This window comes from Colletes gigas, unplaced genomic scaffold (assembly GCF_013123115.1).
Source record: "Colletes gigas isolate AHSC1104 unplaced genomic scaffold, ASM1312311v1 Colletes_gigas_Sc00026, whole genome shotgun sequence".
NCBI lineage: Eukaryota > Metazoa > Arthropoda > Insecta > Hymenoptera > Colletidae > Colletes > Colletes gigas.
The window spans coordinates 1,952,705-1,971,411 of NW_025106655.1; the positions used below are offsets into that span (position 1 = coordinate 1,952,705).

At 39.0% G+C, this 18,707-nt stretch overlaps 1 protein-coding gene across 1 annotated transcript in view; it reads left to right on the forward strand.

Annotated features, from left to right (window-relative positions):
* LOC122401653 (26S proteasome non-ATPase regulatory subunit 1) overlaps window positions 1-18,707 on the forward strand; it is a 73,644-nt gene that overhangs the window by 9,378 nt on the left and 45,559 nt on the right. The window contains exon 10 of the mRNA XM_043403912.1: window positions 425-489. Coding sequence (XP_043259847.1) covers window positions 425-489 — 65 coding nt within the window. The remainder of the gene's footprint in view (window positions 1-424; window positions 490-18,707) is intronic.

Below are 18,707 nucleotides of genomic sequence, written 5' to 3' on the forward strand. Positions count from 1 at the left end.
GGTCCAAAGTCCTGTAATTTCTATATACCTATTCGACGTTACAAATGAATTCTTTCGTTTCCGTATCTGTTTAGATTCCGTAATCGTTTAAATTGTCGACATTGATGGTACCTGCTTATCAGAAATTATATACGATTAAAGTGTCAAGAAGTTGATACCGTAGATAGAACGGGAATGATTGAAATTACTGCTTCGAGAGTTCGATTAATTATCAGCACATGCTTCGGATAATAAATAAATATTTAAAATACAATTATATATTCGTTGCTTTCAGAATTTTTGCGTAACCTCTTCGGTTTTTTATTCACGGTGCAAATAGTTACTGATAATCTAAACCGAGAAAAATATATTTTAGAGTCGATGAACATCCTTTTCAATGATTATTAATCGATTTGTCTAATAATGTAAATGTCTGTCTCGCCAGGTTTCCGATGTGAACGACGACGTTCGACGAGCTGCGGTCACCGGGTTGGGATTCCTCTTGTTCAGGTGAGTACCTTCAAAGAATATTCAAGCAAGGGCGATATGACCCCGAGGAATGCGAATTCTTGGATATCTGGGTCGCATCGGTGTCCTGAAAATTCCATATTTGCCAAGATGACCTGTGCTCGATGCTTTAATCAATTGCCATTTTAATTTCCCCTGCTTTTTGTGAAAAAACCGATTATCTTCGACCAAAACTGGGTTGCACAAATACCCAGTGATTATTTACCGTATGAAACCAGAGAATCTCCAATAACTTACAGAATAGAAGCATGAATTACAGAGCGATATATTTCACTTAATTTACTTAATTTATCATGCCGAATAATTATTGTAAATATTTCCTTTTATTATCGTTTTTTTTATTTTACGCCCAGTAGCGAATGGCTTTTATACAGACGTTACAAGTCGCGAAACAACGTAGATCGGTGACTAAGAAAAGTTTCGTTAGATTGGCTTGGCAGCCAGCGTGATAAAAGTGCTCAGCGTAAGTTGTTTCCCAACAGCTCTTTTTTCAAACGCCTGACGGGGAAATATTTCGCGAGAATAAGCCATTCGGGGCGGCAAACTTTTCATATTTATATGTTAATTTCGAAGACTACTATCTTTTCGTCGCTCTTTATTAATATTTTATTACCGCGGTTCGAGACTCGAGAATCCCAGTGTTTGATACAGTTTGCGTTCCGCTTCTGATTAGTCGAAACAAAAGTGGTTTATCCCCGGGAAACTTGCTACCTTGGTACTGGCGTTTTCTTCTATTTCAGATTGAAAATTAAACCGCAATTGTGCAAACTTTGGATTTTAACACTGTTGGTTTCTGTTTGGTCGAAAGATCAACAAGCATTTCAGTCGATATAGAATTTTATATTTTCTTCTTACGTTTAGTGAGTTAAAAAAATAGTTAAATAAGTAATTCAGAATTTAAGGTATCACTTTATCAATTTTTAAAGACCTACACTGGATTCATCGTAACTGCTACAATTTTTAATATTTTTGCACAAAAAAAATTGTGTATACTCTCGAAGCATAGGGTTAAAAGTATGGATTAAAATTGAACGGAAAAAGGAATAGCTTTCTTCGATAAAAATTTCCCCAGAAAATCTAGGTTCCTAGCTGGAGGGTCGAAACGTTGTCGAAATATATCGAAACGATAATGCAGCGTTCGGTTTGCTGAGAATGGTCCGTTATCGGGGATGCAACACGTGATCTCGAGATATAATGCGTATGCCTCTGAGCCCGGTGGATAGCATTCAACCAATCGCTGGAATGAGCAAGCGGCGCGTGTCAAAATTACGATAATCGCGTAGTCGATTAACCGACAGTCGCTTCGAATCGGGGTTCAATTGAATGTAAATGCGCCTCTAATTAGTCATGTCGTTCGATGATGCAACGCGTTCAAGCCCCTTGCGTATGCAGTCTCTTTGTTTCGCGGATCTTCGAGGCGAGGCTGCTCGCAGAAGAGATTCGCAACGTTGCTTCGATCGCTTTGACAGCTTCGTCACGGATGCTTGACGACATCAATGGGAATTGCAAAACAGAAGGCAGAGAAACTTGCACTGCAATAAATCTTATCGTTGTGTCTGTTATCATCCTCTTTCGTCACACGCGCCGCTACTGCGTCGCATAAATATACCAACTCGAAAAGTTTAAAAGTGTAATAGCAAAATTTCTTTATCAAAATATTCATATTTAACGGGGAATTACTGGGTCGTATATTTTAAGATTCGCAGACTCACGCTTATCGTCAATTTAATCGTTCCATCGCGTCGTTATTTTAATCAAGACTCCATCAACAGTTTTAATCTCGTCTTCGAAACGCGTAACAAGATTACATTACGTATTATTAACAAAGATCTGAAGCGTTGCTGTATTTTTAGAAATTAATTAAATATAAAGCCCCAGGTATCGTGACTGGATATAATTCGTTGCATCTTCCTCTGCTCGGTTTTCGAAAGACGTTTATTAAGCTTCCTTAAAATATCTGCTTTTTAGAGTTCAGAAACGAAGATTGCACTCGTATCGACGCGTTGTTCAGGTTCGGTTTGTATTTATTTATATGTAATAATACTAGTTTCTGTATTAAAATGCAATTTACTATGAACTTAGTCTTTTGCATATAGGAAAAAAGAGCCAGTAAATTAAAGTAGAATTAAATCAATTCTGTAAAATATAAAATGTGTTTTAATGTACATATAGCGTACGTGTAATGTAAAAATATTACGCGTCGCTGCCATCGGTGGCGATCCATTAAAAAAAAGTGACCGCAAAATTGACTCTGATCTAAAAAATTCAGGTCAAATTTTTTGATAGCGTCGTATTTTACGCGAGGATGAAAAGTCTCCAAACGTCCTCTTGAGAAATAGCGGTTCGAGTTCCAATAATTCTTAAACAGTACTCGCCCACAAACCCCACGCCTATCGATTAACGAAATCACGATGGATTTCTTCTCGAGGCAATCGATGCAGTCCCCTTTCATCGTCCATTCTTTTAAAAGAGTCGTTGGCGGTCCAGAGAGCGAACGTGGCAGGAAAAACGTCGAGACACTCGTTTGGAACTTATTCCGCGAGAAAACGTACGACCGAAATTTGTCTTTCGCGACATCAGCCACTTAAAAGTTTGCGGTCGATCGAGCTTCCCGATGTTCGCCACGTTTCGCGACACGTTCTCGACATTCGAGCGCACTTGTTAAACTACGTAGAAATTCCAACAGCCCCGGTAAACGTAATTTCGCTATTGCAAATTCTCTCCTCCCCTCCCCCCCTCCTACCGACGAGTTTCGAAGCGTATCTGAATTTCGACGAATCCCTTTTCCCCCCCGAAGCTCGGAGGCGCCTCGAATTTTTCGTTTCACGGCTCGAATCACGATTTACCTTTCCGTCCCGTCCCTTTCTCGGACGCGCGAAACTTTTTTAATATGTCGACTTATTGCGTATCCGGCGAATTTGATCGACTATCAGCCCCGTCGACGGCCGATAGTTTTCATCTCTCAGAATTTGACGGATTGAAAGTTCCTTTATTTAGCCGTTAGTTCGTCCGGCGATTTCACGGCGCAGTTTTCGCGGTCGAGAGCCCTGCCTTTAATCTGCACCGACGTTTTTCTATTAAATCGCGGAACGCCGGGGGATCGAACCCGTCCGGAAGTCCCTTTCTGACCGGTTCCCACGGACAACGGGACCGAGAAGCTTTAATAATAATCGCCTTCACTCTTTAGGCTTGATTGCCAGCAGCGCTCGAGCGACGAGAGATAATGAAATATTAACGCTTTCGTTGTCGGGTCCCTCGTATCTCAACTATTTCTTGCTATTTTAATCGTGGAAGGACAGGAAAAGAAGATTTTTGTTAAAACGATGCATTTCTTCGTCATTTCTCTATCTTCGAAAGAGTTTTGATGTTTCACGAAACTGAAACTTTGTTTTCAAACATTTCGAGACTACCTACAAATAATTGAAATTCAAGTGTCCTTTTTTTAATATCCGATATTGAGAATTAATTTTTCTAGCTTCTTAGTGAAAAGTCCTGCCACCTATATATGTCTGTTAAATAATTTTTATAGTCGAGTCAAGACTTAAAGCTAGACCGTCTTACGTCTTACGTCTTACGTCTTACGTGAAAAGTAACATCGAGTACGTTTTTATGATATTTGGACTTTCTATTTGAATATTCGTATATTGTGACCTAATTTTCGATGATATTAATTTATCGAAGGGGCCAGAATAGAATGAAATTGCAAAACGGTTCGTCGGTCAGCGTATTCCAGTGGTAGCATGCGCTAAAAATTCGAGAGCTATTCCGAACGTTCGAGGCACGCTATGGATCGCAAGGTACAATCGTTGCTTCGTAATCAAGGTAACAGATCGCCGAGGGAAAAATCTTCTCTCGGGATTGACGTTGCGTACGAGAGGGGGCTCGTTCGAATTCTTCTTTCCGATCGAGTTCCTTTTAATGAATCTGAATCCGTCGCGAATAATCGATACGGGTCCGAGCCGGGAGACTCTTGATTGAAAATACTCGATCGATCCTGTGTTTCTCTGAAATGGACTGTCAGCGAGGATAAATAGTAGAGACGAAAGAAGGAAATCGTTAACGATTCTCTGGCTGTGAAGAATCTGTCAATTACCGATCGATCCGAATCCCGGTGAATAATCGTTTCTAATTAACTCGTATTATTAACGTCGCTCTGGACTCGCGTGATTAATGAATCGAAAACAGGGTCTTCGATGTTATACCATTTTTACGACGATGTAGAAAAATGACTCGTATTCATATAAACAACCACAATTAACTAAAGTATCATTCGACGAATTGAACCGTAGCTAGATATACGTTTACGCGACAAATTCTCAAAATGAGAATATAAATTTTCGATTCAGCTTCACACGAAAAATTCGTCTTCGATTATATAAACTATCATTTTAAAGTAATTCATTTTATTTGCTGCGTCGATTTACGACCACGAGCGACCGTATAATGGAACCACGTACGAAGAAATTTCACACGAAATTTTCGATTCAATTTCGCGAGAAAAATTCATCCTCCTTTTGGTCGCAAGCAGAGTATATAAGTTATCATTTTAAAGTCACTTATATTATCTGCTATGTCGATTTACGATCACGAGCGACCGTATATAACGGAATGTCGTACGAAAAAATTTCATTTCAAATTTTCGACTCAATTCCGTGCGAAAAATTTGACTTGGTTTTAAACATATGTATTATCATTTTAAAGCCATCGATTGATTAATTTTATTTTCGATTCCTTTTGTGTGGTAAGCAACGATCGTCGATTTAGCGGGACAGTTTGGGGATTTGAAATTTCACGGTTGCCCGGTCAGAGAAGTTCCTCTCGCGAGTAATCGAATATTTACCATGACTTCGGGGCCAAAGTACGAAGGGCGAGTAAGACGCGACCTAAATTCGAGCATCGAAACGGCTCTCGGGCAGAGCTCTCCGTTCGATGGACGCGTTGTCGTGCTGGTGGTCTCGGTTTCCGTAAACTTGCGGGCAAGTTGCAGCGGAGGTCGCGTATGAAAATTTGATGCTCGAGGATTACGCCCTTGGTCCACCCACGCCTTCGCCTCGAAGGGCTCTTCTATTCTGGAACGCTAACGAAACACCTTTATTTGCGGATTCTTCGTCCAAATACTCTTCACGATCTTCCATGAAGAACTCTTTATTTTAAGTTTATTCTAGATTACTTCATAGCTTCAAGTTTACAAATTACCTGACTAGGCTCGGTCGAAACCAATAATTTCGCGTAAACATCGATGCTTACTACGCAAGTGGAATAAAGTAAGAATCGTCAGACGAGCCACACTCGATCGACTGGCTCATTTGATTAAATTTTATTATTTATTCCATTACGATTAATGCAAGAATATATTTTCTTAAAGTTGATCTAAACTACTAGTAGTTTCAAGTGTAAAAATTATCTTGCTAGCCTCGGTTGGAATAAATAATTTCGCGTAAACATCGTTGCTTACTACAGAAGTGGAACAAACTAAGACTGGTCAGACGAGACATACTCGATCGTCTGGAGTGTCTGATCAATTTTTAATTTCCGTTACGTCGAAAGCAAACTCGCTCAAAGGAAACTTCATTCTACAATCTCGGTACATTTTCTTACAGAATATTGCCACTATTGTCGTTTATACGTATCGGGTGATTTTCAATCCTTTTGAGTTCTTTTCGGTACGAAATAAATAGTTTTAGCAATTCAAGAAAATAGAAGAAAAGATGAACGTAATATACAAGGAATCGAATCGAATTTTAGCATTCTATAGTCTAGGGAAAGAAATAGGTGTAAACGAGAAGAAAAACGAGCACGGTCCGGACAAATGAAGGGTCGAAGTATAATGGGTTCAGGGAAGAACCGATCAGCGTCACATTTCCCACAATGTTTAGAGACTAAATTAACGCGAGAATTGGAGAGAATTTGATAGAGAGGTTAGGAATAAATGATTTATATCACGGATATTGGGAGCACGTAAGATTAATTCGACGAAAGCGTACGCAAAATTCATGGCGGCTTCCGTCTACGAGCGCAAACATGTTTGGACGAATTTAGGCCACGCAAGATCCGGTAAGCTCGATTTTAATCAACGCCGGTAATCGGGGGATAAATGTAAATTAATTTCTCCGAGGACGAGACGAGGATTTCCATTAGCTAAATGGGATCCGCGAATCGTGACCAGATTACTCGACGAGACCTTTTCGCCGTCAAAGTCTTCCGATTGATTCCCACTATGGACCCGATAATGTACGCATCTTATCCGATCTTCGTCACCAGTTGTGCGAGGATTATCAATTTGAATAACAGTTTGCTTATTCGAGTCGTTGGAATCATCTTTGTAGACGAAGTTTTCCAAATTTTTTAAAATCTCCAAACAAATTTAACACTTTACAGGTAAACCTGTCACCCATTTTCAGAAAACAGAGGAAGATGATAGATCGTTTTTTTTTTTTTTTTAATTAAAAGAGACGTTTCAATGATTTTCGTGGACAGATACATGGAAAAGCAATCTTTCCAAATAGTATTTTGACGTTTATATTTTTGGAATCGATATTGATAAGCTTCTATTCTTTTTGTATCATCGCTGAATCGGTAAAAATTCCAAACAACAAATTATTTATTTTTGAACCGTTACAACGATGCATATTGCCGGGAATAATCGTGGAACAAAGTAACGCGTAATTTCCATCCGAAGTCTAATTAATTATCGTGGTTGGCAGTGTCGGGAAGTCAGGGTGATATACTTAAAGCGATTATGAAACTTCCCTTGCCCCGGAACTTCTTTTGTCGTTTATCAGTGCGTAATGCATCATCCTTGATCCCTCGATGGCGACTTCGATGACAGTTTCCCAAGTTATCTGGTTTAACTTGAACTTGCGCAAAAATTCGTTTGTTAGTCGGATAAGGGTTGGCAGGGGGTATTAGCGAGCTACGAAGACACTATAGTTGGATCGAACTCAATTTTCCGGTCAAGGCCGTTTACCCGAGCGTTGTTACCTCTTCTGCTGCTGCAGTCGACTTTTATCGACTTACTATGTACAATTTAAATTTGAAATTCCTTTGCAGGAGCGTTTCGTATCAAACTACTAAGTCCTCCAATAATTTCAAAGTTCTGTATAGTCTTGCAAATTTTCTTCGCCGTGAACGAACGCGTCTTAAGAAAAATCCAATCGTAACGAAAAAGTGGAGGGCTGGTTTCTGAGACAGTTATAGAAAGGTACGTAATGCCTCGTCTATATTAACGTACATACATCAGGCAGGGGCATAATTTACCCCAGTGGGGGTCTGCTAGACCTCTGTGCGCCTACTTAAAGGGGTTGAAGCAATTTGCTTCATTTAATTGCGCAACGAAAGAGTTAGAAACGACTCCAGCTTGCTACCTATTTAGGAGACAAAGGGGCTGCTATTAGAGGTTTGCACGAAAAGTCCAGGCACGCAGTCTGCAAATTATTCGACTCTGGTTAAAAATATATAAGTAACTGTGCTTTAAATTTTATTACTGCCCATCTTTGTACGTATTTCCATCGATACGAGTGGTTTCGTTCATTTCGTTTCTTATTCAAGAAGTTTTCTTTCGAACTTTTATACTCTTCTAAGCCTTTATAGTTCCTGCATTTTTAAATATAAGAGATAACTATGATATTTTAGAAGACGATGTAATATATTACACGATACGAAAATATTTAATAAGAATATAAAGGATGGATTTAATTGTGTTGATATAAAATTAATAGATTTTATTTTCAAATTAATGAAAATTTCCTGAAGTAAAACGCGTCGAATGGAATTAATCAATGCCAATAATGACCAACCAAAAAAGGCTTTTCCATTCTTCTACATTATTCTTATCGGCACTTTCGATGCTGTGGGCGTTGCGCTAGGAGCCATTAGCGTTTTTTGTTATTTAATGAATTCCACTACTCTAGCGCTCTATATAGGTTCTTTCGGCCGCTTAATAGTTGTTTTTCGTTCGAATTAGTTCGCTAATCGTTAATTCTGAATAATATGTCGGACGTTTGAATGATAAAATATGGAATTTTTATTATAATTTATGGAAACCGATAAAGGATGTTCCCTTCGCATCGATCGGTTTTATCTGAATTTTTATTCAAAACAATTTTATGCAGATACTTTGAATATCGTGGTATACGCGCGTTAGATAAGAATGCGTTTAAAAAGTCTTAGAAATGTGTACAAGGCGAATACGTACTAGTATTAAATGTCTCTTTTGCTCACGGATGTATGAAAATATTCCTTCGAGGAACGTTACGCCGTACAAAACAGCAAATAGGATGATAGGGTAGAGGTCTTCTTAAGGGGGTCTTCTACTGTGAAGGCTGTTTTTTTCAGCTTACTTTCGGAATACACAAAGATATAACTTTTATATCGAGTGTATTGTTTATTGAACTTTGTTTACAAATTTTTGTAAAGCATGATAATAACAATAATTAGCTTTATAGCACTGGAATGGTGACCATGTATAAAAAATGTTGGCGGATGGCACCCATGATTCACGATTTTTTATTCATCTGAAATTGAAAAATCAAATAGCATTTTAATATGTAGATCTATGGCTATCGTGTGAACTAGAATTAAATAAAAATATTCAAATTTGAACATTTGACAAAGCTTTTAAGAAAAAAAGTCAATTCTTCGTATTTTTTTTTCAACCTTTCAAGCTAAAGAACAAGTAATTAGTAAAATATTTCAATTATCCTAGTTCACACGAAAACTAGAGGTGTATGAAAGATGTGTACGAAATTATAACGAAATCGGTTGAAGACTTTTTGAGATATCGTGGGCGCCGCTTCAAAAAAATGCGTTTCGAGAAAAACGCGTTGGAAGTTCAAGTACGTATGACACAAAGATAATTTTACTTACCGTTAATCTGCAGTGCCTGGACCATACAGTACACCTTCAGTTTCTTCCTGGAAGTCATGCAGAAGTGAATTTTCTTCTCGGTTTTGAATCCGAGATTTTTTGGCGAAGTCAGACGATTTTCGTTCGAAGCGGTACAGGCGAGCGTTGTCACGGTGCGTAGAATATGTGCAAGAATTGGTGCCAATTTTCAATCCCATTGTTTCCATAATTTTTAATATTCCTTCAAATCCGTCGTTAAAAATAATAACTGCCAAAAAAGTAGCTATTTCAACCACCTTAGGCCCAGAATGAATGTGTTTTGGGGCGAATGTCCAAATTAGGGAATTCAATGATTCGTTATTATTTTGGGTCTCAGCTCCCAAGCATCTGATTAATAAATCATGTTTTGATAAATCTTCGTAAACCGGCTTAATTGTTTCTAAAACTTGACTTTTTAAAGAAACTCTATAGTGGTTAAAATTCTTGAAGAGTCCTAAAGCTTCTGCTTTACGCCACTTGCACCAGCTGATTTCACCCTTCGGACAATAATCGTGCTGCGGATTATCATCAGAAGAACTGCAGTGATAAAAAGAAGCCCAAATCTCTCTCTTCATATCATCTATTGAATCAGGATGCCGTCGTATGGCTAAGCCATAGAATTTCGTAAATTCACCAATGACTTTTTCAGTTAGTTTACCGTGTCCTTTTCCACCGATTCCCTTGTGATTTTTTTTAATGTTGTGAAGTCTCGTGCCCATCCTCTTTTCCACATGACCTACACACTCCTTTTTCACAACTTGTTTTTCATCTGTATACGGATTAGCATTCAAAATACCTTTGAATGTTTTGCTATCTCCGTCTCCAACGTATGTTAGGTACTTTACGCCATGTTTCTCCATAGAACGTAAAAACATTTCAATAATAGCGTCAATTTCCATTTTACCAGAGCTGCCAATATGATTTATGGAAAAATCCTTGTGGTTCGATAACCATTCTTCGTGGAATTAGAGTTTTGGAGTTTTCAGTTTCTCGAAATACAGTATTTTCTCTATATAAGCTCGGAACTCGTCCACGATATAGGCAAATATCATATCCCCTCTACTTATCCCCACTGCGTACCGTTAGAACTAAGCACTCGCTGTATCGGCGAGTATGCCTTCCTATGGGCGGTTCCCCAAGATAGCGGCGCGTTTGACAGTCGGTCGTCGAACATTGTCATACGATACGGGCTCAAATTACTAAGGCAACACTAGTGCAATAATACAAATTTTTTATTTTTCGTTTACTTGTTTTGAAACTTTTAACATGTCTGTGACAGTTTTCTGATTTAACTAAGATCAAGTACAACATAATTTTTATTATTGTTTTTCATAAATTATAATATACATTTGACCTTTCTTTAAAGTGTATCCTCATCTGAAAAAAGGAATTGTAATTTAATTGACCTATCATTTATTTGCCGAAATCGTGAGACAACTCAGAGTAAAATAAGTTGGTTAAACAGTTTAAATTCGCAAGTTATGTATATCTTTTCGGGTTATATCACTATTGCAGTAAACGATCGATACATACATATATGTACTGAAGTTATGACACGATTTAACTAGTACATATACAATATTAAATCAACAACGAAATTCATCTTTATTTTTGTTCTTCCTTTTTTCAAACTTCATCAACATATTCGTGACACTTTTCTGATTAAAATGACACCAAATACGATATACAATTTAGGTCCTATTTACTAACGCAATAAGAAATCAAAGGCATGCATCGCTCAAGTGACTCCACGTCGGCTGTATCGAAACACAGGCGATGTTTACGCGAGCCTATACAGAATCAGTATTTCATTCTGCGACCTCTACCAAGAGAGGTAGAAGTCAGAATTAGAACACCGATTTCGTATAGGCTCGCATAAACATCGCCTGTGTTTCGTTACAGCCGACCCGAAGCGAAGGAAGCGATAGCAAATTCGGCGATGCTCGGCCGCTCAGTCCCTCTTTGTCATATGCTCGCTGTTCTTTTCTATACTCGCCGCCTCCAGTAGGCGTCAACAAAGTATCAAGAATCGTTTCTCGTCCACGATATAGCCGAGCGTTGAGCCCCGAGAGCGTCGCTTCTATAGAGACAATACTGTATCAACAATTGTCGCGTACTGCACCGACTAAGCGAACGTTCTTAGAAAGTTCGTGATTGTTCACATATGTAATTATCAATTGTCACAATTGCGTCTGATATGAAAAAAGACTCGGTCGTTCATAAGCAGAAATCATAATAAACACTAGTACATGCCCGAAAAATGACATAATATTGAGGAGGAAAGCGCGACAGCACCCGCCACCAGCGCGCTCCGAACACCTATTTCGTTCTACGCCTACAACTTCTGAATGGCATCGAATCTCAAAAAATCCATTTAGCCTCGTATTCTACATGAGTTTTAGATGTAATTCATGTATGAATTTTTTCTACCCGACACTGTAGAAGACCCCCTTAAGAGTCACTTTTATTTTCGAGTCACCGATGCTTCTCCAAGAAAATATATTTTCGTTCAATATTCTTATAGAGTATAATAAACATGAATATTGCGTATCCGCGAGCAGAAGAATATTTAACCGTGCCAAGTCAGAGTGCAACTTCAAATTCAATTTTCTAGATACACAAACATTTTATCGATCGTTAAACACGATGTTTGAAGAAACTTCAGTGTGTATTACTTTTCCGAGCCGCATTATCGTTCCGCCATGACATTTTCTCCTGGATAGTCCGCGTAAGCCGAACGAAGAGAATTTCAAATTTATCCCCCCATAGAAAGTTTGTAAACTTTAAAAGCAACCGTAATATTCACCGACACAAATTATAATTATCTCCAGCTTCGTTTTCGTAATTTCGAATTCATCGTTATACTTTCTAGAGATACTCGATTAAAGCGTTTTTTAGAGTATCTTCTGTGCACGCTTACGATCAAAGTCGAGCTGAAATATCAAACATCGTGGTATTTTTCTCTCAGACCGTAGCAAGAAGTGAAATTTCAAGATGTTTCTGTACATGACACCTCGTTCATAGTACACGCGATTTGTACAAGTGGACAGACTCCTTCAGTCGGAGAAACCTTTCCAACGCCATAATGTTGCCTCCAACTTGCTTTACAGTTGTCGTTTGATATCCAACGTTACCCTTTATAGCGATCAGATGGGAAATTTAGCGTCTTCCATTGTTTTCAGATTAAATTTCAAATTTTTTCGAATCTTCAATAGTCCAGCGTTAAATAGAATTTACGAATATTTATTTTCCTTTTTATTTATTTCTTCGTTGTCGATTTCTATTTTCGGATACAGGATCGCCAATAAATAGTAGGAAACGGTTCCTTAGATTTACGGTTCGAGAAAAAGGTAAAAAAATAATCCGGTCGAAAAGTTCTGCACGGCCACTGTATAAAAGGATTCTAAACGATTCGCGTAAAAATAGTGCGGGAAAAGTACATAAAACGTTCGGGGATTCGGAACAAAAACTACCCTTGTAAAAAAGTTCGAAAACGGATCTCCTACGGTTCCCTAAAATTAAGTAGAATTGCGATTTTCGACGACGGTTATGTTTGTTGTAAACTTCTCCATCATTGGATCAAACTTTCTTCGTAAATTTTATTAATCGTGTGAAATTCATTTTTCTGAGATCTTCTCTAACTCTTCGATTTACACGAATAAATATTTTAACTTCCGTTTTACATGAGAATGATTATAAATCGCATTGACGATTAACGATAACGCGTTTCGCGGACGGCACTCTGGGCGCCTGAAAAGCTCATTTTCAAATTCACCGCCGCGGTCTCGCGTCACTTTTATCATGCAGATCACCGGATACAGACCCAGAAAAATTCGGGTTCGTCGAAATCCGCGCTCCACGGACCAATATTCAAATGTTGACAATAACATCGTTCCATTGAATTTCACACATTCCGGGCCAGATATCGGTCGGGCGTTATTCGATGCAGCGTGAAACACACTCCGTTGGAAACGATCTGTGCTACGGCGCGTTTTCACGGCCAGGATCGATCGGTTCCCGAATGATTTGCTTCTGGATCACCGCGTTCCGCGACCGACGACTGCTGTTTCGCGTACCTCGTTTGCGTTTCCCGTTGTCGAAAATTGTTGCCGGCGATGGAAATTGGAAACAGCGGCGAACGGCGGACAAATAGAGAAGCCGGGGGATCGTTTCGTTCTTGGATGAAATATTTTTCCGAATATACGCTCGGAGAAAGCTCCGCTCGTTGAAATGCTCGTTTCGCGGGATCCGTCGTTTGTTTTTTTTTATACAAATGCAATACGACGGGCAACAGGTTGGTTCGTAAGACTGGATCGCGAATCGTATTTTTACATACTAAAACTAATACAAACACGCGTGATGTTCGAATCTTAAACTGTATAAATATACAGATTCCAGACTTCCTTAATCGTAAACGTTCGTGTTTACATATCGTATGCTTTTTTTGAATGACATAAAATGAATGAATGATTAAACGAAACGACGATAGAAGTAAAAAGTGAGCCGAAATTGGGACGCTTGAGTCGAAAATCAAACGGAAGTTCGAAACGGTTAATTAAATTCTGACGATAGGGGCTCGTGTTTCCAGGCGATATGTGTTAATTGCGTTTCGAAAATCCGGCGATAATTAGCTCCTCGTAATGGGCAGAATTGGCCGTTTAAGTAACAAGCCAGCCCCGTTAAGGTCAACATGCTCTGAAACGGATAGCTCAGGGTGGATCGAAGCTCATTAACTTATCGCGTATGGAATCGGAGTGCCGTGGCTCGTTCTAAATTTCCCTATCACGAGTACGTGCGAAGATACGGTCTTGCCTGGATGTCCACCGCCTACTCGCCGCGTACATATCGATAATGAAACAATTATTTACACCGTAACGACATTTTCTTATCACGGATTCTTTGGCGCCGCGTTATCGCCTCCTCTCCAGTCTTGGTCGAACGTATTCCAGCATATTTTAGGAACGAATATTAATATTAAACATAGAAGACAGCATATAGACAGAGGACGAAAAACCCTTTAAAATGAGTGTTCATTAAAATCGATAGCTTAACTAGTTTCGGAGATATAACGATTTTAGTTTCAAGTCGATCGCGTGGAATTTCCGGAAATATAAGGGTTCGAAGTTTGTTTGCTTTTCACTGTTGACATCAGCGATCAGATATCGAGTTGGATTTTATTTTTGTAAATTATTGCCTTACTCGTATTAAACTTAATATTGCAAATTGAGTTTTCGTTACTACGATAGAGAAGTGGATATAATTGAATGGACGATAAAGGAAGAACTTCATATTTGTTAAAACGTTTTCAATGACCTAAATGTTAAAAAGAATCTCGAAGAGATAAAGTGGTATTAAAGTACGAGCAGGATATTTTATAATAGTATAACCGCGTAAGATGAAGAGAATGCTTGAAAGAATCGTTGGAAAATGTGGAATAACATTTTGTTAAGGCTCGAGGGAGTCTTGGCTGTGTTTACGTTACGCTCGACGGGGACAATGCCATTTTTGAGAACATCGCTGGCGCGGTTCTGTTTTCTATACATTTGTTGAGGACTCGAGCACGGTTGGAAAATATTAGCTAAATTTACCGCGGCGGGAGTTCGGTTATTCCATATTCAATGACGTAAAGTCTTTAAATACAACGTTTTATTCTCGCGATTATGAAAATATTACGCTGAATTATAGAGAAGACTAAAGTAAATGTTTTTTACGCGTGTAATAATAAAATCATAGAGTTCGATCGTTTTTATCTCGATTGTGACATCGAAGATCGCGTGGATTTAATGAGGAACGCGAAGAATTGCATCTGACGCGAGTATTAGCAATTCCTAGCCGCAAAACTTCTTACCGTTGGTCGTGAAAGTCAAATTTTCAATATAGACGCGAAGGAAAATGCAGAAAAATTCAAGGACTGTATTACCTCCGCAAACACAACGAAATGGAGTTCAGAATACGAAAAAGAAGAATCGACTGTCACGTAAAAAGAAACTAGCGCGCAATTCCATCCTTGAGCAGAGGGAAAAGAAATCTGCCATATGTTTCATACAACAGTAGCCTCCAGACAAAACCAGAATTTTTTAAATTACAAATACAGGTTTTAACGGAATATTATAATCACGAAGTGATATCAATATACAGGGTGTTTTTAATTTCTAGAGATTCTAGAAGCCAAAATAAAACGAAAATCAAGAACACTAATTTGTTGATTGAGGCTTCGTTAAAAAGTTATAGAAACATTTCCGGCTACACAGTATATTTTCGGTAAAGAATTTTTTTCTCGAAAGTGTGTAGGATTTCTGGGGTGTGTCTATTGACCAAAAATGATAGTAATGGACCCTCGTAACCAAAAATAATTTTTTCGTGAATGATTAAAAATTTTTTAATTTAATTTTTTAATAACTTTTTAACGAAGCCTCAATCAGAAAATTGATATCCTTGATTTTCATCTTATTTTGGCCTCTAGAATCTCACATTAAAATTTTTTTCAGGGGTGGCCGAACACACTGTATAATGTACATTTCGTTTTCCAGACGCTAGAAACATTTTGAAAAATTATACAAATATAATTGGCAATCTTAAAATACTACATCGCTCGTTAAATTTGTCCCTAACATTTTCTACTCGTTCCTCGAGTCTTTTGCCAATTTGTAAAACCACTTGTTGCAATTTTTACGAGAGATTTTCGTACAATTTGCGAAAGATCCTCGTTGCTAACGTCCCCAACGCGTTTCCTCGTTCGAGCTTACGGTGTATTCGCGACGAAAGTAGTTTCGAAACGGGCAACAAGTTTACGTCGACGAAAAACACTGCCTCGAGACTCGGTTCTCGCGTTTCCCTCCGGTTTAACGTCTACGCGAGGAGTCTCCGACGACGGGGCAGATTTCCCTCAGCGAGCTCGCGGGATTTTCACAAGTCGACGGAAAGTTTCCGCGACAGACAGCCCTCCCCCGATTTCCATATACCGGATCTTTATCGATTCCTCGCGGTAATCGAGAGCTGCAGTCGCGAAATTTCCATAATCCGCGCCAGGTACGCCGGTGACCCGCGTAAGCGTAATCTCGTCCCTCGTATTTTATGCAGCAACGACGGAGGAAAAGTTTCTCCACGTTCGTTGACGTTGGCGAGCGTTTATGCTTCGAGTATCAAATAGATACTGCGTTAAAAGAAACGAAATAAAAAAAGAATTATTCGAAAACGTTATGCACTGCAATACGAAGGAAATTAAAAAAAGAAATTATTCAGAACAAGGTACACAGAACGTACTAAATCGGAGTTAAAATTGAATTATCACGTTAAATAAAACTGTACCATTGTTGGTATCGAATCGACGAGGATTTGTCTCCTGAAATTTAAATGGCGTTCCGTTCGTACAATTTAAAGTTGTACAATACAGCGACGGAATAAAACTCGATAACGAACTTAAGTTTCTCATTTATGATTTAATTTATAATTCGCCGCTGCAGCAGCCGAATAACATTTAAGTGTATTATGTTTGCCAAGTTGTTACCTGCGTAAAAGCGGTTTACAAAATTTTTATGCGAAAAGTAGCTCGTTTCGAACGGTTTAATGACCGTATAATACCGCGCGAAGCTGCTCGCTGCAAAAGTTTGACCGACACAGCTGAGGTTCTGCGAATTCCAGCGTCCCATTAATTTCTATCTCGTTTACAGTAGTTCTACGAAACTACATAATTTCTTAATATTCCACCGTATTAATTTAGTTCTCGAAAACCATCCGGAAAGGAAGAGGTCAAAAAATATTCGTTCAATGCTCACTTCCAATCGTATAAAACAGTCTCGAAAACTTTTTAACGAGCCAAGATGGAGGTTATTATCAAACTCGCGTTTCTTGTTCGTTGAAAATGTAAAAAATGAGCTGCTTTCTACGCGGTAACGCTTTGTGACGTTGCATTTCACGGCACGTGAGGCGTCGATCAATCTGTTTATCTCGATCTCGTTCGATCGTTTCGAGTCCTGGCGACGCAACATTCTCGCAGCGGCGCATTGCGTGCATCGCGTAATCGTTAACGGCGTGTTTTTACGGCTGTTACTGGCGTTTCGTTAAACGAATTCAAGGTGAAGCCGCGCACGGGTTTACGCAAATTTCCAAGCACGTTGTTGCACGGCCACGTGTCGCTAACGAAGCTCCTCGCGAGCGCGATAATAAAGAGGCGAAGGAAAAAGAAAAGAAAGAAAATTATCATACGATACCGACTACGACCGATTCATCGAGGAAATGGAAAACAGCTGGACGCGAATTTGCATTAATGGCACATGTGCGTTCTCGCGCTATCGATTTCCCCGCCAATTAGGTTTCGCCAACAAGAGCTCGCTCGAAGTGTTTTCGTTTTATCATACGGTTAATTTTCCAATTCCTCGTAAGGATATATTATTCTCGGGAGTTCTATTATCGGCTCGAGTCTTGGCTTTATTTACAGATTCTGTTTAAAGAATACAGGGGTATGCCGTGGAACTGGGTCAAATCCTGGAAAACAATTTCATTAACACGTTCATTGCCGGGATCAGAACCGTGCTATACTCTGGAAGATTAGAATTTTGATTTTAATTGTCTCAACTTGAAAATTTTTCAAAGTGTTAAATACTTTGGACTCTGTTATTTTCGACGTAGATTTTTATACATCCGTTGCACCGTTGGTGAGGATGAAAAATGGCGTCCCCCCGGTCGAAGGTAAATTGCATTAATAAATTTGTCGGCGGAATTTAATTAAAAAAACTAGGAATAGGTAGGAACCAGTAGTTTCAACGACGCTGTGCAAACAAATATTTCGTTTTTGATTCCATCGGGATGCCTCCTGGCCTCTCGAGGCGCTAGCTGACACCGCCACGAAGCTGCTACCGACATCCGTTGCGAGCTCGAAGGAAAATAACCGGACGTTGAGTGGAGTCGCTATTGTTTCCCCAGGGCAACGGGAATACTTGAAAATTCTACCGGCACCTGGCCGAGCAAACATTATTTTACGTCGCGAGAACAATTCTTTTTCTTACCGTCACACTTACGGTTCTTAAATAATTATATTCTTCAACGCGGGCCCCCTTCAACGAACGTATATTCCTTTTTTCTGGATAATTATTTGTTCGATCAAAATATTTTGTTTCTCGAAAAAAAAGATGTTGCTCGTGACAGTTATCGATGAGAAAAATATTGTTTCGATCGCGTTTTCTTTTTGTAAAATCTTCTCATCTTTCTTGCGAGTCTCGCGTTCAAAATGGCCGCCGTTTTCTCGTCGAACGAGTCGAATAACATACGATAAAACGCGAAAATCGTGCGCGTCCCGAGTAACGTCGTTTCCGTAGCCT